The following is a 26,038-nucleotide window of genomic DNA, read 5'->3' as shown; positions in this document are numbered from 1 at the left end:
ATGAAACTCTCTCAGATGACAGGGAAATATGGCAAATTTCAGTCCCAGGCTCCTTTTCCAGCTGTTCCAAAATAGAAATTAAAACACCTTTCTGCACATTTGTTCCTTCCTGGTTGTTAGACTATAAAGTAAAAGGCAGTAACAGCATATGCCATGACAATTTACCATAGTCACTAACAGTATGGATTCTGGGTGTTTAGACAGTGAAACTCCTAAAATAACTTTGTAGGTTTCTTATGTATTTGATTTCATCCTATTATTTGACTGTGACAACCTGTGAAGACTTCAATTGTTTTTTAATTGAATACTGTAATTTTAAGTTTTGTCTCTAGTTTTCAGAAACATTTTTCATAATAAATTCTTACTTTGAACAAAATATATTTTCCTTATATACCTTTTATGTTATTTACCCATTCATTAACATTTATTGATTAATGATAAATAAAAAGTTAATAAGGTTTTCGTTTAAGGGCCTCTGAGATGCTTCTAGCAGAACCATGGATCTTAGCTTGTATGCCCAAAATCTAGCTGAGAATTGAAAAATGAAAACAGAATCCAAAGTGCCTCCTAATCTTTGATCTCAATACCATTTCCCACAAGTATTTTTTTAACCACTTTTTGAGGTGTGATTGACATGTAAAAAGCTGTACATATTTAATGTATACAACTTGAAGAGTTTAGGGATAAAGGTGCACCTGCAAAACTATCACCACAATCAAGGCCATAAACATATCCATCTCCTGCAAAGTTTGGTAAAAAGCATAAACAATGAGTCCCAACCTCTCAGCTGACAGCTTACTTTCATGGGAGATGTGCCTTTGGTCAAATTTGTTGCTATTTGTTTTTGTTTTGACAGGCAAACCATGGAGATTAAGTTTATTATTTTTTAAATTTCAATATAATTCTTAGACTAAAAGCAAACGTAAATAGAAACTGTCAAAGTAAATGTTCAAAACTGAATGGTATGGGCTGAGTTTTTATGTCAAATTTGAAAAACTGGACTCCAGTAAAATTAGCAGAAATACATTGCGTTAATGTGAATAGGTAATTCCCGTTTCTTTGAACAAATAGAATACTAGCAATTACAAAGGAAAAAAACCCTGAATATAAGACAGATCTATTTTCAAATGCCTATGAGTGACATTCTGAGAACAAAAGGTCACTAGTTTTGCACACAATTGGCAGTCCACTGACAGATCATCTTTTTCAGTTTCTGTCTCTTAAATCAAATACGTTTGAAAGGTCTGACACATGTCCATCAATGTCCTTTTCTCACTAGCACAGACCCTTAAGGGGAAGTGAAGGAGAGGGCCAGTGAACATGTGGATGGGAAGGGATACAGGATGGTGGAAGGAATGCTTAATTTGAAGAAATTTATGCAGTTGAGATTAATAGTTTAATAGTTTTGCTTTAATCTTGTTGGACAAAAGACCATGAAGGAAGTGGTGGGTATAAACTCTCGGGGGAGCTTAGTGGCAACAGTGGGACTAGGAAGTTGGACATCCTAACAAATCTAGTATCCAGAGTAAAACATAAGAGACTCAAAAGTTACAGGTTCAAAGGTAATAAGAAATTCAATTGTTTATACTGCAATTGGTTTTAGATTTCATTGTGCTTTTAAATTCATACACATTTATAAATGTATTTGACTCAACATTTTTTACTATATTTCACTATAACAAGAGGTTTTCATACCCAACTTTAAAGATACATTGAAAAGAAAATTTAAATAAAAATAAATTGAGAATTTTCTTACATGTAGGCCTTTTAAATTTAAATTTTAAGTTAATAGTTTACTCTGTGAACAGCTATCCTAACAAGCCAGATTTGAGCTTAAAATTTTGGCAGAGAGGTCATTGTTTTAAGATGATCTTTTGCCTTAAAGCCACACAAAAACAACTGTGTCCAGATTACATAGGAATAGAGTAAGGAGAGTAGAAACCTTAATTCTTAATTCTACGCGTAAACTGGGAACAAAGTTCAAAGTTTTATCCAATTTACAAACAGGATCCTGTCCACGTGTCATCCCTATATCACCAGTATCTGCTCAGTTCAGGAACATGGAAAACATATCACGCATTCCACACATAATTGATGCAGGAGCCTGGAATGCATACTGCTACATTGATTCTCTACCTTTATTAAAAATTGTTTTATTTAAAGTCACTAAATCACAGACCGAATTGGCAAATATATCATTCTTACCCCTTATTATTTTTTCTGATCTTTTGTTTCTTAAAAAAGCTTCACTGTAGTATAACTGGTAAAGTTTAAAGAGAACCGTTCCAGGAAAGACTCTGACTTGACTGACAAGTCTCCTCATAGGAGAGGGTCTGATTGCCCTTCATTCTAGGGCTCAGTCAGAAATCAGCCAGGGTGTAAGACAGCGCTTTCTCTCAAGGAGCGCTGTTCACGCAACGTGGGAAGTGAGTCTGGTACTCTCGAGACTCAGTCTATTGAAAAAAGCAGAAGGATGCTCGAGGTGGCTCTGATGACTTCTGAACCTCACTCACCCTTTGTGGTCTCAGGGCTTTTAGAAAGAAAGGAAGGAAGGAGAGAAGAGGGAGAGAGGGAGAGCCAGGGAGAGAGCAAGGGAGGAATGAAATTGTTTCCATATCTTCCTGAATTTTTTTTTTCGGTTAAAACCCGCCTATATCTCCTTTCAGTGTTCACTCCTGTTTCTTTCTTCTCTCTTGTTTTTTTAAAATTACTCATTAAAAACCTGATCATGAACAGGAAAATAAGCAAACAATGCTTCATAATGTAGGAATAGCCAATTTATACTCTTTGGTGGTGTGGAAAAGGGCTAAGAACTAGTTCACTAATTCTTAAATTTTCTAAAATTCACTAATTTTAAAAAAGAGCACTCCTAATTGATTACAGTTCCATGTAATATGTGATTTTAAAGTTTTTCAATAGAAGGAATTATACAAAGTTTAGAGGACAAAGAGGAAATAATGCAATATTCAGTGTATTCCATAGAAAAACATTTTGGGCTTGTTTACTAACGGGATGAATCAAAATTTTAAATATAAGATTACTGCTCACAGAGAAAAAAAGAAGAAATAAAAGCAATTTACGACTTTTTCAAATATATGAAAGTCACGTTTCATCTTTTATCAAGAATTGATAAAGATAAAGAAGTAGGTATTAGCTATAACTGAGATATTCAGGTTTGATAAAAGAGAAATGTTTTAATCGACTGCAGTAGACTGTGATTGACTGCCTGGCTTTCCTGAGAGAACATAAATTTCAGAGGCATGGCAGGGGACAGGGACTGGGGGAACTGAGTACCTACTCTGTGCCAGGTACTCTCCTGAGCATTTCACATACATCGGTTTATCTAGAACTCACAGAAACCCATGAGGAAGGTATTATTTCCTCGACTACTCATATAAGAAGACTGAGGCTCAGCGTTAACCCTAAGACCCTATATTCAGATGAGCAAGTTCCAGAGATGTGCTGTCCAGCCCAGTGCTGTAGATAACAATAACGTATGGCGCACTGAAAAATCGAAGAGAGAAGCGCTCACTCCCCTTCCGCACAGTGGATAACACTCTTCGAGGAGGGCGTCTCAGGGCAGCTTCGGGGAGCTGCCAGCCCCAGCGCCCCTCCTGCTCTTGGCAAGTGTCCCCCATTCACTTCCTAGGGCGTCGACACGCGATGATAAATGCTTTTGGCTGCCACTTATCCTTAAATATGAACAAGAGTCATATTGAATAAAGCCTCAAAAATGTAACTGGTTCTTATGTTTCCTTTTATTTTAAAATTTTACCATTTAAAAATTTTGAAAACGTAATGATATACATAATTTTTCATGAACACATCAATGCAATTCTACACATAGTGGTTCTGTGGTGAAGTTTTCTTCTTGTTTCCTTTTCCATTCCTTTCAAGCCATAACCAAACCTTCATGAACGCCGTATTTAAAAAAAAAATTTTATTGTCTTGTATGTAATCACACAGGGAAATATATTTTATATCTCTGAATTTAAACACCCAATCCTACAAAAGTATAGATAAGAAAATTTTTTTAAAACCCAACTCGTAATGTTTGTGTGCAACACAAAAAGTATTACATGAAAAAAGGACAGGAAACAAAAAAGGGGGCTGGCTCCATGGCCCAGTGGTTACACTTGCGTGCTCCCCTTCAGTAGCCCAGGGTTTCACCGGTTCAAATCCTGGGCACAGACACGGCACTGCTCATCAGGCCATGCTGAGGTGGCGTCCCACATACCACAACTAGAAGGGCCCACAACTAAAATATGCAACTATGTACTAGGGGGATTTGGGGAGAAAAAGCAGAAAAAGAAAAAGAAAAAAGGAAACATTAAGTGAATCATCCTAAAACTTTGCAGACTTGGTATACCTTATTTTTTCTCATTGAAATGACTGAACTTTTAAGTGTGTTGACACATATTTTGGAATGTAGGAGACAAAGACTCAGAGAAAGCTCATAAAGAGAAACATGGGCCTCCAGGACAGTATGCGTAATCTGATTCTTAAAATAAATGTGAACATGTTTGTTTTAATTCCTTCTTATGATACCTGCAATCATATAATTTATTTCTTCCAGAAAGATATTACTGTTAATAAAATGGATGCCTCCTTTTATTCTCCTAATCCTGTTTGCAAAGACAATGTTAATAGGTTGAGTAAAAGGAGTTATAGCTATTTTTCTGGATCTGAGTTTTTGTATTTATCACAAATACTGCAGGCTTGGGTATGCTTTTTCCTGTTAAAAGCAGAATCTGCGAATAAGGAGATGACCCTAGGTGGAGACAGACTTTGCAGAAATCTATATCTAATCCGGCTTCACTTTAGCACAGATTTACTTGGAGTTCCGTTCCAAAATTCTGGGTGGAGTCTCTCTTCTGCACCATTAACTAACCAAATGCTGTTGGACTCCCCAGGATTCCACAACTCACTGGCCTCCCCAGATTAGACAGTCTTAGAGTCTTATCAAGAATTTGAAAAAAGAAGGCAGGCACAACAGCGTGCTTACAGGAGATATGACATCCTAAAACTTCTGTGGAGTTATTTGAGGAACCACATGAGATAAGACTCCGGCTGTACTGCAGTCTACACTAAGAATCCCTGGAAGTTTGTTAAGAGAGTAACTATTTTTGTTAACTTCAACTTTTTGAGTTTTATGCCATTTTTTCTAAAGCATCATCATCTTTATGAGTCTGTCCTCTTTGAAATCATGTTTTCCCTGCTTTAATAATATGCATGTTAATTCTGTGTACTTGATTGTATCTCCTAGTTCATAAATGAAGCAAAATAAAGTAATAGGAAAAAATAGAAAACAAGAACAGAAGGCACCTGGGAGATGAGCTGGTGATTTCTAATCTCTTTGACACCCTTAGGACTGCACCTGTCAGTCATCTCCCCTCCTTCATCAGATATGTTTGAAGTAACAGCTTTTAAAATTAAGTACAAATTTAAAAGTTCTGCTCTGTGAAAAGCAGTGTCAAGAGAATGAGAAGACAAGCCACAGATTAGAAGAAAATATTAGCAAAGGACATAACTGACAAAGGACTGTCATCCAAAATACAAAAAGAACGCTTACAACTCAACAATTAGAAAAGAAACACCTAAAAAATGGGCCAAAGACCTTAAACGACACCTCAACAAACAATATTTACAGATGGAAAATAAGCTCATGAAAAGATGCTCCACATCCTATGTCATCAGGAAAATGTAAATTACAACAACAATGAGGGGCCGGCCCTGTGGCATAGTGCTTAGATTCATGCCCAGGGTTGACTGGTTTGCATGCTGGGCGTGGACCTACACACTGCTCATCAAGCCGTGCTGTGGTGGCCTCCCACATACAAAAAAAAGGAATATTGGCACAGATGTTAGCTCAGGGAGACTCATCCTCATCAAAAAACAAACAAACAACAATGAGGTACCCTCTACACCTGTTAGAACGGCCAAAACCCAGAACACTGACAACAGTTGGTGAGGATGTTGAGCAACAAGAACTGCCATATACTGCTGGTGGGAATGCAAGATGTTGCAGTCACTTTGGAGGATAGTTTGGCGGTTTCTTACAAAATTAAACATACTCTTACATACAATCAAGCAATCATGCTCCTTGTTATTTATCCAGGGGAGTTGAGAACTTATATCCACACAAACACTTGCACAGGGATGATTCTGGCAGCTTTATTTGTAATCACCAAAACTTGGAGGCAACCAAAGCGTCCTTCAGCAGGTGAATCGATACATAAACTGGTACATCCAGACAATGGAATATTTAGTGCTAAAAAGAAATGAGTTATCAAGCCATGAAAAGACATGGAGGAACCTTAAATTTCTATTACTCAGTGAAAGAAGCCTATGTGAAAAGGCTACATACTGTAGGATTCCTACTCTATGACGTTCTGGAAAAGACAAACTATGAAGACAGTAAGAAGACCTGCGGTTGCCAGGGGATGAGGGCAGGGGGGATGAATAGATGGAGCACAGAAGATTTTTAGGGCAGTAAAACTACTCTGTATGAGACCACAATGATGGATACATGTCATTATACATTTGTCCATGCTCTTAGAATGTATACTGCCAAGAGGGACCCACAGACTCTGGTGGATGATGATATGTCACTGTAGGTTTATCAATTGTAACAAATGCAACATCTGGTGGAGATATTGATAATGCGGGAGGCTGTGTACGGGGGGCGGGGGCAAGAGGTATATGGGAACATTCTGTCTCTTCAGCTCAATTTTGCTATGAACCTAAACCTGCTCTAAAAAATGAAGTCCACTAAAAAAGACTAAGTATGTTTGTATTATTCAAGAAAAGAGAGGAAGGTAAGAAAAGGAGAAATTAATTCTGAAGAGTTTAAAATACACCTTACATTCTTTATGCTGTGCCAAAGAAATCTAGAGGACCTTAGCACAGTGTCTGAAACACAAAAAGCCATTAATAAATGATAGGTATTTAATTTCTTTTCCTCCTCCTTTCTGGCATACATTATTGGAAAATGAGATACAGATACAAAAAAAAGTTTTGATAATTAAAAGCCTGTTATTCTGAGTTCACTCAGTCTTTTGTTCAGCAAGAATATATCAAGTATCTAACGGACGATGTCTCAGCAGCTGTGGGTGACATTCTCCCTACCTAACTAGCTAACTCTCCAGATCCTTTAAATTTGTTATCTACTTAAAGGTATGAATTGTTTACCCACCTCTGTACTGACAGTGTATAGCACAGCATTTGGAATATATTAGGTGCTTAATAAATGTTAAATTAAGTTGCATAGAAGGATTTTGGGGGAACAGATATAGATCATTCTAATACACCTAAGACATCGAAGGCACAATTAGGCTGTACCTGTGTGTGAAGATAAATGGGACCAAAATTTATGGGCATTCATTTTAATCATTCTTTCAGTTGTGCTGGTTTTCTTTTTCCCTGTGATACAGGGTGTAGAAAATAGTTTGATTAAAGCTCTATAATCTTTTCTTAAGTCCCTGCAGCTGCAGGAGTACGTGGTAGCCACGAACAGCTAGGTCTTTCCATTGCAGTTCAAGCCATCCCAGGTTCTCACAGATATGTGTTATCTCGTGTTTTCCTCTGAGAGGTGAGGGGAAAGCTGAGTGAGTAATGGTGGTTATTTCAACTAGGCTTAGCACGGAGTTCACTAACTATCTAAGGTACACCAAAGTATCCCGATGTGGAAAGGCAGAGAGGCGAGATGTCATTTAGAAACTAGTGTTCTGCTCTGGTGGGCACATTCAAAGATGTCCCCTAACTCTGGTCACCGTTTTCCATCGTCCTGGCTTACAGAATTTAAAATAATAAGATAGATGATAAACTTGTTAATTTTCAAGCTCATAGGACCACCTGCATTGTCAGGAGACCAGCCGGAGCTTTTGAACAAGAAGCCGTTGACATCTCAGCGAGATACTCCATCCCTCACTGCTCCCTGACAAGACACAGCCAGAAGCCTGCCTCCTGGGAAAGTCAGAAAGGACATCAAGGGGTCTTTGCTCTTGGTGGCAAGATTTTCTCCACATTGAAATAGGGTGAATCTACCTTAGTGTTTTAGAGGGAAGTGGAATTACGAGGCTTTACTTGGCTTTGAGCTCAGGCCAAGCACTCCAATATAGACTCGGGCCAGAACTTGACAGTTTGCTAGCCAAAATTCACATAACTACTATTTAAAAAATTGCTTGGGTTCTCAGTCTGCTATTGTCTCATTTGAAACAGCTCCCTTGGGAGCCCAGTATGGGAGAGGGGTGGAGATTCATAAGAATCTGGCTCTAACACCATACGATGACCATAAAAACTACTTCAGCTTCTCACTAAAGTGTCATTCCTCTTCAGCAAGGGACATGTTCTAATGTAGAGTAATCAAAGTGAAATCTTAAGCATTATGAGCTCAACCATCTAGAAATACAAAAACTACAAAACAGTATTTTCTTGGAAATTTAGGTTTTAGCCCAGATCTATGTGATAATTTTTAAAAAAATAAATTAAAAAATTGAGATTTAAAAGTGATAAGAACCTCTTAAATACATCCACAAATCTAGAAGTTTAAGGACCAAAGATGCTGAATGTATGTGGTAGAAATAAATGTGTGAATGAATGAATAAAAAGAGAAATGGAAGATGAGTTGTCTTTGGAGCAAGGAATCCTAGATTTTTTTTTTTATTGAACATCCTGCCAATAACAAGACAAAGGCCATGGAGAGAGTTGTGTATTACTCTCAGAAATGGTTTCACATCACAATGAAAAGTGTTTGCAGAAGTCCTGTACCTTGAGTGAAGCTTCACCCTTTATTTATGCAGACAAGCTCTTTGGTGTATTTATCAGTCTACTACACTCTCAGAGGGAAGGGCTCGTCTCCTGGGAATTTTCCTACCTCGACACGTGGGCAAAGGGCTGCTCCACTGGCCGTTGCTCCGACACTGGGCTCGCGAAGCACCCTGCAGCAAATAGCCGGTGTTGCAGGTGAAGTTCACGACATCGTTCAGGTTGAACTCAGTGCCGTTAGTGAAGCCATGGGCGGGGTTCCCAGGGTGACCACATGTGATGGCTATGGAGGAAGACAGGTCCATGTCATTGTCAAAAAGTAAGCTGGGAATTCATTATTAACAGATATACAGGTATGTCAAATGTATGATCTAAAGGATTTTCACTTAGTCAGATATGTTACAGATTGTATTTATATTTGGAAGGGAATATTGGCAAAAAGAAGCATAGGCTGAACCCACAGATTTTTAGTATAATTGTGGAAAATAACCAACACCTGGCAAATATACTTTCTTCATCAAAAAAGTTATTATTTCTTACTCAGTTCATGACAGAATATCAAGTAATTTTAAAATACGGCAGTGAAAAACAAGAGATGCTAAAATTCTTGTATTAATCACAAGTTTTGACTATTTTCCCCATAGTAGACACCAGGTAACTTAGAACTCTCATTTTGAAACATTATAAGGATTTGGCTGATAATTTAAATTGTGTACATATAAATTATTCCGATGTCAATTTAAACATCGTGAAATTAGCAAAAATAAATGTGCATGCTCAAATAATATTTTTTTGACAATCTTTATTGTAAGATCCTTCAAAACGTAGTGAACTGTCATTATGTCATGCCCAAAATAATAGCAACACAAATCATGAAGATATACTTTCTTGGCCCTTTCAAAAGAAACACATTACAGTCATAAAACCGATGTTTTCCCTCCGCACTTATCTTGTCAACATTTTTTCTTCTAAGTAAAGCTTTCACACCTGAACTTTGTACATTTACCATTCACTCGCAAAGATAGGGCTTGTCACTATCCTGTAGTTACATCAACATTTCCTTTGTTTAATTCACAGGAAGATAAAGAATATATTAGGGAAAAAAACCACTGGTTTAAAATACTGGTCAATATTTATCTTTGAAGGTATATGGTTTGAGGACAATCATTACATATAATTTCACCTGTTCCTATTAAAGGAATGACTGCTTACAAAACTATCCGTGTTCTTGATGAAACAGTGACAGAAATACAAAACGACACAGAAGATTAACAAGCGTGCCTATTTTGGGGAATCTGCAGGCTCACACTCGGCATCTTCACCCTCCCATAATTAGCTTCTGTTTCCACCTTGTTTATCCTGTGATAAAGGCAGGGAAAGTGAATGAATGTATGACATCACTCATCCTGGGATCCGTTTGAGATGATTTAACGAGCAAATTAAACGTGGACAGGAGACTGGAGGAGGCCTTGGAAGGAAACAGAATGGGAGGAGGATCAAAAAGAATTGGGGAAGGGGTGCCCGTGTTGTCTCAGCTCTTTGGAGAGTTTCCATTCTGTTTCACTCTGAAGATTAAACATGACTGTGTTGTGACTTGATCATGAGAGAAAATGTGACAAAAGGAAGTGCCTGCTGAATTAGTTCAGAACAGTGTACTTACGGACACAAACGGGAGTCTGTCCGGACCATTTGTGGTCTTGCAGGCATATCCGAACAGAAGTTCCAATGAGACGGAAACCCGGATTGCACTGATAGACCACAGTGTCCCTGTAGCTGAAGCCGTCTCCACTGATGTGACCGTTCACGATCGGGTCCGGGGACCCGCAGTGGCCAGCTAACAACAGAAGAAAAACCAACAAAAACAGTTCCGAGAATTTGTCTTTTATAAAAGTACTACATTCAGAATTTGCTTGCCTTTATTGTCAAGGGAACATCAGCATTGAAAGCATAATTTATTAGATTTTTCCATTTTTATATGTTTTTATTTGATATAGTTTTTCTATTCTTTTTAAAGATTCACCCTGAGCTAACATTTCTTGCCCATCTTCCTCTTTTTTTTTTTTCCTCCCAAAAGCGCCAGCACATAGTTGTATATCCTAGTTGTAAGTGCTTCTAGTTCTTCTATGTGAGCTGCCACCACAGCATGGCTACTGACACAGGAGTGGCGTGGTTCCACACCCAGGAATTGAACCTGGCCCCCCAAAATGGAGCACATTGATGGGGCTGGCCCTGTGGCCGAGTGGTTAAGTTCGCACGCTCCACTACAGGTGGCCCAGTGTTTCATTGGTTCAAATCCTGGGCACGGACATGGTACTGCTCATCAAACCACGCTGAGGCAGCGTCCCACATGCCACAACTAGAAGGACCCACAACGAAGAATATACAACTATGTACCGGGGGGCTTTGGGGAGAAAAAGAAAAAAAAAAATGGAGCACATTGAACTTTAACCGCTAGGCCATCAGGGCTGGCTTGGTTTTTCTTTTTAATTTGTTCATTTTTCTCAACAATTTTGGGTAACTTAAGTAATATTTCAAATTGTTAATGTGTATTTCCCCAATTATGGCTTCCCCATTTATTTCTCTTACTTATTTTTCTTATTGAGATTTTATGTTATTTATCTTATTCTATTTCCAAATAAAAGCCAAAAGAAAGGAAGATACACTTGGGAGTAACATGGATTGGGTTTCATAACCTATTGAATATGAGTAGTAAAGAGAAGGATGACTGGGATCTCCAGCAAGAAAGACCAGAGTGTTAAACTATTTGTGAAATTCCAAAGGAAGGACAGATATCAGAAAACAAGTTCAATCTCCAGGAGGTACATTTGAGTTACGTTTGAGCTGATGTCTACATAAAACTGGCCTGTAATCAGCTGAAAATGGAAGTCTAGAGCTCAGGGGAAAGGATGAACCGAAGAGAAAGTAGATTGAGGAGAAACAAGATTAGAGATGGAAATTGAAACTAAAGGGTGACTAAGTTTGCCCACGGAAAGCATGTACAGTGGGAAAAGATAAGGCCTGAAGATGGAATCAGGATGAACCCTAATCCTTAAGAGGAGGTAAAAAGCACCAACACGAAGGAATTGGAAATGGAAGTAGATAACTGGCAAACACGGTGTTGAATAAAGGTCAAGGGTAGAGAGCTTCCAAAGGGAGAAGGAAGGAGGACTTCCAGTTCCTTGTGAGTTGAGGGATGGAGTAGTGACAGAGACTCTGCCTGGCCAGCCTTTATTCGGGCTCCTGAAACTTTCCCTAGGCTCATCTGTGCCTTTCCTTGTAAAATCCACTTTTAGTAAGAACCCTGCTAAGCTGGTTTAGCAAGAACTTCCCATCCTTAATATCTGATCGCCCTGATATTTAATCAGGTTCCTCAACCCCATCATTCCTCTAGGTGAAGTCTGATCACCCTGGCCTGACTTCAGCTAGAATCCTGTGAGCTTGGTTCAGCCAGAACGCCCCTCACCCCTGATGTTTCCTCTTAGTAATTTCCCATCCATGACTCCACCCTGCACCATTGCTACAACCCACTGGTCCGTGCTTCATTTAGAGTTGAGCCCATCTCCCTCTTCTGTAAAATCCCGTCGTAGTGGTCCCTGTACCTATTGCGATGTCCTGAATAAAATCTGCCTACTGTCTTCAACCAGTGTCGTGAATATTATTTCTCTTTGACAGTAGCAAGGTGCTGTGTGGTACAGAGAACACTTGGAAAGGCAGCATCCAGTTTTTCTCTGTCCATTGGATCTTCTTTTTGCTCTCTGGTCCATTCTCCTTCCTCTTTATCTCTCTCCCTTTGCCTTCCCTCCATCCTAACCTCTCCTGCTCTCTCTCTCCCTTCATCGAGGATATGGAAAGAGTATGTTATTAAATCAACAAAATACGTAGTATTGGGAGTAACTGACATTAAAAGGATCTGTGTCACCCATGGTTTGGGATAGACAAGAAGAGAAAGGCATTCACTATGAGTTCCTCAATTATCCATCCAAAACTCGAAGCTTCTACGGGGAGGTAGAGGCTGCAGAGTAACCAGTGTAGACTTCCCCTGGCCATTTACTTCCGGAATAGAGCACACGGCTGTCAATGCTTTATGCAAAGTAGAAAACCCCCTAAGCTGAGAAAACTGTCAAACTGTTGTCATGCCACACCAGGGCTTAACTTCACCATTCTAGAAGAATTTAAAATAAGAATCTATATTTCTGCTTAAGACAATGTTTAGCAGCACTGTCTTCTCCCGGGTTTGAACTGAATCTATTATCAGCAAGGTGACTTTGCAGAGGAGACAGGGAGAAAAGTGCATCAGTGGCTAGGTACCCCTGCTGGAACAACATCTCTGCCCCAACGTTCATAAGAGGTCAGGTGAAAAAGACATGCTACATCTGGCTGACTTTTTGTCACGTGGGCAGGTTTTTCATTCAGCCAGATCAATTAAGGCAAGAGACCAGATCACTTCCCTCAAACCCAGACGTGATAGAAGCAGAGAACTCTGAGGATCCTGAAGTTCTCCATGAGTGGAAGAAAGACCCTCCGATGCTGAGTGTCGTCACAGGACACTGACATGGGGGCCAAAGAGCTCTCCCCCTCCCCAAAGGCTAACATTTGCACAGTGTCCTCTACTAGGTAGGAAAATGGTGCCATTGTTCCAATCTTGGTGACAAGGACCAGCGAAAGAGCCAGAGCTGCTGCACACAGGCTTGCCACAGAGACCTGGCCACTTCGGAGTTGATAGATAAAAGATCTAATTTCTAGAAATGTGTACCAGAAATAACACAATCAGATCTTCAAAGAGAGAGTGGTCCACCTGACTCCTGTTGTTATTCTAGATAACCTCCACTACTTTTGGGGTTACTTCTGACACCTATTGCCACTGCAGGAGGAGGGGATTTGGGGTGCATTGTGACAAAAGGTCTGCATCACTTTATGTGACCTGTTCAGTCTCACTCTTGATTTGGACAAACACGACTGGCTACACTCACTTTTCAACCTTAATAAGTATTTCTTTCAACTGAGATTTTAGATGCCAGGCCCCAAGGTTTTGTGTTTGTTTTTGTTTATTTAGCTTCAGTAAACAGAAGATCACCAAACGTTTTTTCACAGGCAATTCTGTAGCCAATATAACTACACCCAGGAAACAGAAGCACGGGTTGGAAATATTTCCATTAAGTGTGGAAAGAAAATCCCAGAGTGAGTTAAGTATACGGTCTAATTATTTTTATATCAATCCTACTCATGAATTTAGTAATCCGACACTAATCTGAACCTGATAGCACCAATTAGCAAAGAGCTGAGGAATGAGAAAGAAGGCTATAAAATGGTAACTTCACAGGATTTTTAATTCAAAGGACACACATACACACTCATACACACACACACAGCTTCCCCCCTTAGGAGTCCCCATTTTAAGGTCACCTTTTCTCTGTGCCAGTTTGTATCAGCACAAACACTAAATATTGGTCTGGGGATTAGAACTGAATACATTTATACATTTTTAGGAAATCTACAAATCAAATATGCAACTTTTGTATTTGCTTTGTGATTATTGGTACTTATTGCTAAAAATAAAATAATAAGCATTATAAATAAATACCCTGTACCTGTAGAAGAATTGGAAATGCAATCTGCTTTATTCTGCCCATTCCAGGCAATAACACCGACTTTGGGCTAAAGTCGGGCTTTTTTGGCAGTGAATTCCGAAGCCAATTTACAAAATCCTCTTGAGTGTTAACAAACGGTCATGAAAATATCAGATGTATCAGATCCCCTGATATGTAGGGAAAGCTCTTATTAGCATTAAATCAATGGATCTGTTTAAATCTCCAGATACGTACATATTAAAGGCACACATTTGGAAACCTACAGAGGAGATTTTTTTCTCTAAGTGCAATTTCTAGGGGCAAGGCTGAGCAACTCTGCTGAAGTTAGAGAAAACATGATATCTTAGAAAGCACACGAATCTTTCCAAAGATATGCCAGCATGGGGCTTGATGAGCATACAACAATTTGTGTTGTTAGTAACAACATCAAAGTCACTGATGCCACAAATTACATTTATATCAAATATGTTTGACAAGGGCAATTATTTTAAGTCATATTTGAAACAAAATTTCAGGCCAGTACCACGATTTGGGTCGTCTCTGGGGCTTTCGGGAATCCTTCATCTCTCTCTTTTTTTGTAGTTCCCCAAATATGCCATGCTTTATCCCTCGCTTGGCATACACTGCCTCCTTTGCCTGGAATTTCCTTCCCAACATTGTCTGGCTGTAAAACGTCTATGTGTCCTCATAACCTGTCCTGATCTACCCTGTGCACTCAGCCTTCCACAAACCCAGAAGGAATTACTGCTCATTTATACTCACCTCAAACATCGCCCTGATTTTAGGTTTCGCTGCAATAGCAGAACCCACCTCTAGCATTATCCATTTAAAAGACCCACACTTCTAGATTTTTTGTTCTTTTGTTTTGAATTCAGCAGATAGAAATATAGTTTTTTCTTACCTATTTATCTCACTATTAGATTGTGAGTTCCAAGAGCAGTGTCATGTTCTATACACCAGCATTCAGCCTGTGCCTGACCTAGAGGAGGTGTCGGCAAAAGCATATGAATTATTTTCTAGGATCATGTCGCCATGTTAGTCCAGGCCCTCATTATCACTGACAGCAAACAGCACTCTCTCAGAATATGCTTTGTTCAGGCGGACTAAACTTCCTGCAGCACCGGGACCACCTCCTGCGCACCGTTCTGCAGCCACGTGGTTGCCACTGTTTCTGAGGTTCTTAGTTTCCGGGGTGAATTTATTCCATTTCTGCTGGTGGTTGGAATTCCGCCTATGCATTAAAGTGGTTTTCTCCATATCGCTTCCCCTGCTGGCCTCTCGCTCCCTCTCCTGGATTTCTGAAGCACTTTATCTGGCATTCATTAATCCCAACTTTTTATTAAAGGTACTTGGTATTTATCTTATTTAGTCCTTAGATTATAAACTCCAGAAAAAGAAGAACTGCATTCTATTAACCTTTACATCCTTTGCAGTATTTCCTGAGGAACTAAATGAATAGCATTAGATAACATTCAGAAATATAGACAGAAGCACTTGTGGCGGGGGAGAATATTGTGACATTTATCTCCCAGCCACTAATAATGCATATGTAAAATACAAGGATTAGCACTGCTTCTTTCCAAATATTTCACCTTCTCTGACTATGATACAGCCTAAATTTTACACTGAAGATCGTACAGCAAAGATGAAGTGGGTGTGGTTAATCTTCCTGATCTAATACCGTCTTTTTGCTGTAATATAAGCATTAACATAATCAGTTGTTTTATTAAAATTTTTTACATGGATCTATCATAAAACGCAAGGCATTTGAAGAAGTTTCCAATTTCATCCTCTAAGAACTATGTAAAAATATGGTCTAACAATACTATTTTGAATCATGTCATCTAGCTGTTTTAGTCATATGAATGTCACCATGATATTGTATTTACAAGAGAATTCATCACCTCATAGGCCATTAGAGTGCAGCAAATGCAAGCTTATTTCAAATAACAATCTAATAAAAAAGATAATGTTCTTTATGTGGAAAATGTCTCAATAGATCACTGACATCTTGAATACTAGAGATTGAAGAGGTAACAAAGCGGGAGAGATGATGCATTCTTATGTGTTGAAAAAGTCTAAATGACAGAAATCGTATCAAAGGATTAGTGCAGGCTCTCCAACAGGAGACCTGGATTACAAATGCACACCCTCGTGTAGCTGGTGTGCTCTCTATCGGGCTCCGTGAGCACTACCACAGGGAAGACAAACAGGAGAAAATAATTAAGGGAGCACGGAGATCATAAAACCTCCCTGGTGGATTGAAGGCACCTGATGAGTAGATACACGGTCAGCATTCTTAGAGCCTAATTCTCCAGCCTAGAGAGATGTGCGGCATTGCACAGCACAGACGGCGAAAGAGAACAAGTCCTTGGCAATTCACAGAACTCTGGAAACCCCACTCATAAGGCAGGAATGACCACATTAAGGGTGGGCTAAACGTTTACAAGAAAGTACTCTGATGCACACACATATGACTTTGCCTAAAGTTTAGCTATCATGATGTTCGCACACAGGGCTGTCTGGCTTTCCTTACTCCATCCTCTCTTAAATGTTCTGGCTTAGAATTCAGACTACAGACCTCACACAAAGCACAGCTTCAGTTCTGGAATGTTAGGCAAAGAAAATCACCCTTCATCTCCTTAAACACAGCTGTCCTACAGTTAACATTCTCAAGACTCACACCATGAATGTGTTGTCCCTTCCTGGGTGTAGCCATTTCTGCTGCAATGATCATCAAGGAATCTGGCATGTTCTTCCTTGTTGGAAGTTACTGGAAATAACCATCATACTACAGCTAAAAATATGATCCATGTTCCACTTAAAAAAGAAGCAACATCTCAGACAAAGTATTCTTTCTAGCTACTCTAAAAATAAACAAGATACCTCACACACAACTTGCAAAATTGCTTTTGTCAAAGTATTTTGCATTATGATGGGAAGCATGGTGGACATAGAATCAATAATCCTCAGAGTCCAATGGAACTCTATGCAAGAACCTACCAAGCAGGCGACTGCCTTCTCCACAAACTCTTCATTGCGCTTTTAGACAGATCTAACATTTTGAAAAATAAATAACGGGGACTATTTCTTATATTGAGTCTGAAAACTATTTTTCTGTAAATGATGTCTGCTTTACAAACCAATGAATGGAAATATGCATCACTAATGTCATTAACAACCCCAGTCTTTGTCCCTTGCAGATGTATTTAATTAATTTTATTTTTTCTTCTTTTCTTTTTCCACCAACTGAGCCCTGAGGAAGACTTAGAGATCTCAACACAGGTCTTCATGGTTGGAACCACCCATCAGTCGGGGCTGGCACTTATATGAAAACAATTTACCACAACTAGTTTATTCCATTTTTTACCTAATAGTATTTTAAATATTTGAAAATAGCTCTTTATTACTTCCTAACTTTTCTTTCAGCCAAAGCGATGATCACAAGTTTTCCAACCATCCCTCAACTATCATGGTTACCAGATCCTTCACCACAGATACATACTAATTCCTCAGTAGCCCACTTAAACTATTTTGCAGAACTGAAATCATCATTCTGGATATCAACTACCTAGGCAAAGAGAGAATGTGATGGACACTCTTCACAAAGCTTGGACACCATCAGCATCAGAGCCATCTCTTTGCACACATCCATGTGTGCTATGATTTCATAATTTTCTGCTCATCAGGTACATTTGAAGTTATTTCATTTTTCACTTTGAGTGAAATTTTACATTAATTCCATTATTTTTTTATGTATTTGGTCTCTCATTCAAGTTGAAGAGTTCCTGAATCTGTCCTCAAATACTTATTTTCACTCTTTCAGCTGGTATTATTGTACCCGTATCCAAGATATGAACAAAAGTTTTGTAAAGGACTAGAGTGAGGAGAGAGACACACACAACTGGAAACCTCCTTTCCAAATCACACCAATCCAATAATCAACATCATCCATGTATAGTCCCTCAAGCAATTTTTCAAAGCCTTAATATGTAGCCTATATTATACTCCCTTGACTGTAAGAGTTGTCATGGAAAATCTTGATACACACGTTGCTGAAAATTCAGAAACAGCACTTCTAAAGAGTATTTCTAAACACCCCTCTAGGAGTAACGTCAAACAAAGATGGATCCAGACTTACATGTTATTTTGCAAAACTATATTCGTTTGTCATAAGTACACATCACCAAAGACCTTATAAATAATAGGTTTGATTATCTGCTCTGTGCATTACCAAATTAACAAATCCATAGTTTATGACAGTTAGCTTCTTTTCTTTTTGTGTGAAAAATCACACCACATATTTATCTAACTCTAGGGGACTTCTTTTAATAATGTACCACAGGGGCACTGCCAGTGACTCAGCAGTCTCTTTCCCAGGCACCTCAGCTCACACAGGTGGAATTCTCCCAGGCAGGAGACTCAACTTCACCTGAAACTTTGAAGTCCTCTTTGAAAGACTCCTTCTCTTTGATAGACTCCTTCTCTTTCTTGGGGTCCTAGTTTCTGATATAAAAGCACGCTCTAACCTTTGTGTTGCCATAACAGTTCTTCTAGACAGAAAAGACAAATGAAGGAGTAGATGAGCCCTTCTGCTTTATTTCTCTCAACGCTATTAATACCAACTCCAGTGAGTGAATTTGGTCCTTATTTCAAACACCAGTTAGACATGGTCCTTACAAGTTCATGTTCCTGAATAGTCTTCACTATTTCCAGCTCATGGTGAATTTGTCCTTCAAGACATTGTCCTTCAACCATGTTTCATCCTCTTAAATACGTTGTAGGGTAGTTGCTTTGCTTGCAAATTGAATTTATTGTAGGATAGCTGGGGTAACTGTCTTTGTCTCTTTGGAAAATTTCCCATTTCCTCCTCATTGGAGTGATTTGTTTCTCAAACTCAGAATTTTTGGGATTGTTTTGTTTTATTGAGGGGACATCTCTTTTAGAGTTGAAACCATGGGATCCCATCTATTGTCTTCTAAATTTTTGGAAAATATCCTCACTGACTGCCTCCATTGTCATTATAAGTCATTTCCCTCCATGACTGTCAGGTTTACCCTCATAGGGTCCAGATGAAACTGGAGGTCACCCAAGGTCATTTAGCTTGGTAGAAACCCAGAGAAATTTTCAAGAAATTCATAACTATGGAAACAAAGCAATAATTCACATGACAAGACATGGAAAGAAAATAATAGCACGATTAAACAAGATAAAGGTAGGCAAGAGGCCTTGGAGAAGCACAGAGTGAAGGACAAAATTAACCATGGGGAAACACTATGGCACTAAGCCCATTTTTTGGCAGGTGCCTTGGGGTGTGGAGTAGTCCAGCACCAGAGGTCATTTGACTTCTCATTAACCAACAAATTCCACCTCATTGATCAGAATTAGCACAAGAGTACACTGGCCTCTTTCATTCTATCTTCCTTCCGAGAGAGAAAATGATTGGCGAAGGAGCATATGATTTGCTCAAATACACTAGTTTACATCCTAATGTTAACAAGTGTTCTGTGGTCAAAATGCCTAGGTCTAAATGCTGTTTTTAATGTTTATTGCCTTTACAATGTTGGGCAAATTCCTCATTGCTCTAAGCTTTTTCTTCTTTGTGAAGAGGATTAATACGCACTTCCCATATGCTCTGATGAAGATTCAATAAGATAAAACTCAGAAATACCTTGTACATTTTAGGTCATCAATAAATAATATCATTCAAATTATTGTATAGAAATAGAGCATAAAGTTAATTTTTGGACTATGGAGGTAGGTATCCAATATCTACTCTATCAAACATCTATGCCAGATTTGCGATTGGAGCCTCTGTTCCCTTTATCTGTTCGAGCATTTCAGAATCTTCTCTAGCACTGATGTCAGCTCTGTTCTCCTCCCTGCATACCCCTTCACCTATAGTCTCTGTTTTGTCTCAAGCACAGCTTGATGGGCCCCGTGGATATGTATTCATGCTGGGTTATACTAAGTCATCTACTCATCAGTGACCTATGATACAGGAAAAGATTATCCTTCATTGCCGTATTCTGTGTATGATGAATCTTAAAACTTCAAGTTTCAGTGGAAGCTGTGAAACTGTATTTACTAACTTATTAAATCTTTATACTAAGTTTATTACCCATATTTTCAGTCATCAGTTTGTAAACATATGCAGCTATATGTCATTTCTAGTCCTTTTCTAATTGTGCTTTTTTCTTTTAAGTACTCTGCCTCCTTTGATTTTGTTACTCCTTATATGCTGTCTCCAAGTTCTACAACACTAATGTTTTCTACACTATAATCTGAACATTTTTCTTCCTCTTTATTTTCAGTTAAATTCCTTCTGAGCACTCCCTCTTCCAAAAGATCCTAAGACATCTTGCATACCATTGAGGCCATACTTTGGAGCATCTTCATCCATCCAATTAGTCAATACACATCTCACGCTTTCTACTCCAGAGTCCCAACCTTTGGTCAGAACACCACAAAATAGACAAAGGTTTATTTGCAACCAATAAGACTCAACCAGACACCATGGTCTAAAAGTTATGGAAATTCAAGTTGCCACTTAAACCCCCTGAGGCTACAACAACTGCCCACCTGTACCCAGGGTCACCGCAAAGACCAGGGAGATAAGGTCTTTATGAGCAGTGAGGCACTAACCAAATGTAAACTGTGATTACTTTCCATCATGACAATTAACAGCAGAGATGTGAGTTTCTTAGATCACCTGCCTGGTTCCCGTCTAACATGCCAAGTTTCACTGAAGTTAACAGCGAAGACCCGCCCCAAACCATAGCTGCCTTTAGGAGAGGGCTCACAACGGCCAGACAATTTCATAAAAACATTTCAGAATGCATAGAAATTCTCAGAAGCACTAGGAATTCTCAACATGAAGTACCACACATATTCCAGGGACATTCCATAGGCTACTGAAAACGATAATGACTACACTCAACAAGAATATATATACATATACATATACACACAGAGTATTCTAGCAGAATTCGTAGAGGTATTGTAGTAATTTAAAGGAAGAGGATGTCATTTCACGGATCAGAGTAAGAACCTCCTTTGTTTTGCTGGCTGCTTTCCTCTGGGATTACTACTTTACTACAACCTTTTTGCTTCAAATTTCAGTGTTTCTTCAAATTCTCTCAAGTGAAAAGAACATATTTTTACTATTCAAAATTTACTGGTCCTGGCTTAACTTCTGAGGTGATCTAGCCAATGGAGAGTCAGAAGCTTAAACTTTCCAGCTTCTACGGCTTTTGAGTGATTACAAAATTATTGAGATCAAAGAGAGGGCTCGAAAGGACCAAAGGCAGTTAACACATTTTATAAATTACTTGGAGATCTAAAGGAGCATTAGAAATCATTGTACTTTAAGCTACTTACTCAATGATTTTCATACATTTATTCAGAAGATTTTTCAGTGGGAAAATTTTTAGCTCATCTTTTTAAATTTTCATGCAGAAAATTTTAATCTTTGGGAAAAAGAAGAATAAATTATTGTGCACACATTTAGTTTTAAATAACTCATTGTACTTACATTAATTGTTATTAGTGTCACTTTAATTTGCTGACATAATTTTAAGTTTTTTAAACAGACAAAATGTGCAATATTTTCGGAATTCATTTTTGTGTCTCCTAAAATCATGATGGCATCTGAGTGTAGGGATGTCCTCATTACTCTGTAAAATAGTCTTTATGTCACACAAGGCAATACATGACCTTCATTTATTGCTCAGATTAAAAACTCCTTTAGCTGGCCTGGTGGCATAGCAGTTAAGTTCGTATGCTCTGCTTGGTGGGCCTGGGGTTCATGAGCTCCGATCCTGGGTGCGGACCTACACACTGTTCATCAAGCTATGCCTAGTGGTGTCCCACAAACAGAATAGAGGAAGACTGGCACAGATGTTAGCTCAGCCCCAATCCCCCTCTCCAAAAAACAAAAAACAAACCAACCAACCCTTTAGATACTTAAAGAAAAAGTCATATAGTGAAGTACAGCATTATTACTCCAGCTAGGATTTGGTAATATGGTCAGAGTATTTATAGCAAGAAGTCTTGTGCTTTGCTCAGCCATACTCTATTTTTAAGGTTTATTTGAATTAAATAAGTGCCAGATGATAGATCGGTTTACCCAGACATCGAGTTTCAGAACCGCTCCAGAGTCCATTTGCTAAGCATTCTCTGACATGAGACCCCACAAGCGTGTAGCCCGTGTTACATGTAAATATGGCCGTGGCTCCGTAAACTGTCAACGTTCCAATCTTGTTACCATTTGGGGGAAAGGACAGGCTTCCACACGAGATAACTAGAAAGAAAAAAAAAAAAGTGAATATTATTTCGAGTCTGCAGATTAGGCTGTAGCTTAAAAATGATGAAAATCTTCAGTCTTCATTTGCATTAAGAACTTAGGGAAGGGATGTCTGCTTCAGCTTAGACAGATCAACCATCTAGGAAGCTTAATTTCCCTTCTCTTATATCCTTGTAAGGAAACCTTTAAAGTTGAGAGTGGATTCCAAAATGTTCTAGATCCCTTTACCCATTGTTATTTTTTCACCAGCACAATTAGGTAAACCTTTCTTAAAAAACACACAGTAGACAAACATATTCATACAGAAGCAAACTGATGAAACGAGTTGGCCATCTGTCCACTTTTCTGTCTGCATCAACCACAAGAACCACATAATAGCTAGTGGACACCTCTGTGTCCCCAGTAGGAAGTAAGAAAGGTGAATAGTCTTTCCCAAAGTTAGTCAGCTGGTACAAAGTATCGTGGAATTAAAACCTAGGACATCCCACTCCATTAGAAGGATTGAGCACATGTTTTCTTTCATTTACTGCATAATTGGTTGGGATCATGAGCTCCAAAAGATGCTGACTATAGAGGACATGTGGAGCCATCCTGAAAATTAAAAAATATACAACCTAGATTTTAGGTGGCTGTAGATAGGGTAACCATACATCCCCAGTATACACCTGTTGTCCCAGGAAAACCACTGATAGTGTCCCTTCCACCCACAAGACTACTCTAGTTTGGGAGATAAATGGTCACTTTTAAAAATTATAGATACTCATTACACCAGCCGATACCCTGACCTCCACATCTATAAAAGTTTGAGCACAGAAAAGCACAGAATCTCAGAGGAGGAAGAAATCACGAAGTTATCAAGGCCAATTGCTCATCAGAGGCTAAAATGTGTTTTGAACAGGTGAGAAGGGAAGTGTTTGAAAAGCTCCTCTAAGAGGAGTGATAAGGAATTCCTGCTGACTAAATGAGTTATTATCCGGAAGGGGCTTAGGGCAAAGCTGGCAAGTAGCTCAGAATTACTGAGTCCTTATTAATAGTAAACTGATAAGAGGCAGTAAGACATAGTGATTAAGAATACTGAGTCTGGCTGCAGGCTGCCCAGCTTCAAGCCTAGCTCTGCCAGTTACTAGCTGGATGACGCTGGACAATCTCCTCAACATCTCTGGGCCCTCGCTGGTTCATCTGTGAAGGCTTGATACTGTAGGGGAGGAAAAATAATTTTCCCTCTACCCTTCTAGGTTCTTGGCTGAGATTTCCCTGTAATAAAAGACAGATTAACAGGGGAAAAACAAACAGAAGTTTAATAACACGTATACCTCCCTCTATACATGGGAGATACCCAGGAAAACTGAGTAACTCTCCAAAATGGTCCAAGCTGCCACCTTACACACCATCTCCAGCTAAAGACAAAAGGAGATGTTGAGGGGAGGGGAGCCAGTTATGGGAGGTGACCAGGCAAGCACAACAGGGTCAGGTTGTTATGCAGGTTAGGTCCTTGCCTCCTCCATGGACAAGAGTTTCTGGAGATTGAGCCATCCTCCTCCTCCTGGTACAGAGAGGGAGACACCCTTACAAATGGAGATTTCCCTTATACATCTAAACGTCTCTTACAAAAGGGCAACTTCTGCTCTGTTTTCAGAGATTCTCCTGTGTCTGTAGCCTCTCAAAAATAATCACCCCAAAATGATCAATATGCCAAAGAGGCATATTTTGGAGTGGCAGATTCTGCTCCCTTTCAATACTAGCACCTGCTACACGATGGTGTGTTGGATTCAGACAGAAGACGCGTCATGCTTAAAGCAGTGGCTCACATGGGATGGGGGCTCCGTCAGGGTCAGCTAACAGTGAAGTCTTATCTTAGGACCTACTTAGTGAACTGAATCAAAAGTGTGAAAACCTCTACTGATGATTCAAGCAAAGAAAACTTTTCTGCATGAACCATTTCCACCAGTCTTTTGAATCCAGCTGATTTTACTCCACAATGCAATAAAGCCAGCTCCATTTCAAATGGACAGACAGACACAGCCAGGTGACATGCAGACACGTTCTGGGGGGGATTACTCACCAGAAATTTGGAAAGTTTAACTCTAGAGCGTGCTGTGATCAGAAGGTCATTGTTGAGAGGGCCTCCATGATTTATTGGTTTCTGGGATTGCTAAATTCTTATAGGGTCATAGCTTATGCATTTAGCAATCTTGCTAACATGTTTGCTGCACGAAATGTCAATGAATTCGAGTAGGATTTAGATTCTGTACAATTTGTTATGAACTTTCCATTAAGCCTTTCCCAAACACAGTATGAACTTCATCTTGAGCTATGATATTTAAAGATCCATTCGTAGCCATTTAGGATAACCGGACCATGTTTTGAAACTTCGGCGCTAGTCAGAAATGTGTTCGATAGCCGTGAGGCCTAAGCACAGCCCTTCTCAGAGGGCTTAACGCACCTTTAGTGGTCGACCAGCAGAAAAGTCCACCCGGCTTTTGCATGTGTTCTATTCTTTTAGCCCTTGTTAAAAATAGCCTGCTGACGAAACGATTTTAGGTTTGTCCTCTACTAAGGTTCACCAGGCTGTAAAGAAAAACTAACAGGGCAACATCTTAGCTTTTTAGCAGCTGGATGATTGGGTCTCAGACAGGGAGTTTTGGTTGGCAGTAAACCCAATACATTAATGAGGATTACAACACTGATGTGGAAAAGCTAGCCTAATTGAAAGGGAGTACCCCCAACCACTAAAAAAAGCCTTTGTGAAGCATCAAACGGAAAGCCTTATTTCCGTGTTCTTTTCTCCCTTCAAGTTTTCAAAATGAATTCATTAAGCTTGCTTCTATCCCTTCCATTAGAAATGTATTCATGTACACTGTCTAAAGTGCCTGCTCTGACTTCTTGGAGTGCATCTTGCACACAGAAGATGCTCAGCTAAGGGATCCAGAATGCCTCTGGCTCTGCCCGATTCACCGTCGACAATGTAGCTTCTCACTATCACTGTGGTTTACCAGCCATCTGCCTCTCTGCCCCCAGGGAATCCTCTTTCCTTCAATTCTACAATTATATTGCTATTGATGTCCTCTACTTTGAAAAAATAATTGTACCGTGATATTCATTTCTCATACCTGTAAGGCCAGCATCCCTGTCAGGAATGTGGATATTATTTGTAAGAGTGACAAATAAATATAAAGTCAGAGTAGGTACTTCCAAGTATGTTCTGGGTGGAAAAAGCCTAATAAACAAGTAGATGGACATGAATAGTAAACATGAGCTGACATGCACGTGAATGGGGCAGGGCTGATTATCATAAAGAGGAGATTCAAAGGACACATGATAGTTGTCTTTAAGTATGTACAGGTGTGTTGTGTAGATCAGAGTCAGGAATCATTTCAGC

At 39.2% G+C, this 26,038-nt stretch overlaps 1 protein-coding gene across 2 annotated transcripts in view; it reads right to left on the bottom strand.

The window, feature by feature from the left end:
• CSMD1 (CUB and Sushi multiple domains 1) overlaps window positions 1-26,038 on the bottom strand; it is a 1,835,848-nt gene that overhangs the window by 46,242 nt on the left and 1,763,568 nt on the right. For both annotated transcript variants that reach the window (XM_044760557.2, XM_070499942.1), the window contains 3 exons: window positions 22,483-22,656; window positions 10,427-10,600; window positions 8,876-9,049 (listed from right to left, as the gene is read on the bottom strand). In XM_044760557.2, the coding sequence (XP_044616492.1) occupies window positions 8,876-9,049; window positions 10,427-10,600; window positions 22,483-22,656 (522 nt within the window). The remainder of the gene's footprint in view (window positions 1-8,875; window positions 9,050-10,426; window positions 10,601-22,482; window positions 22,657-26,038) is intronic.

This window comes from Equus asinus, chromosome 27, assembly GCF_041296235.1.
Source record: "Equus asinus isolate D_3611 breed Donkey chromosome 27, EquAss-T2T_v2, whole genome shotgun sequence".
Classification (NCBI taxonomy): Eukaryota; Metazoa; Chordata; class Mammalia; order Perissodactyla; family Equidae; genus Equus; species Equus asinus.
This window is presented reverse-complemented; position numbering and strand designations above follow the sequence as displayed.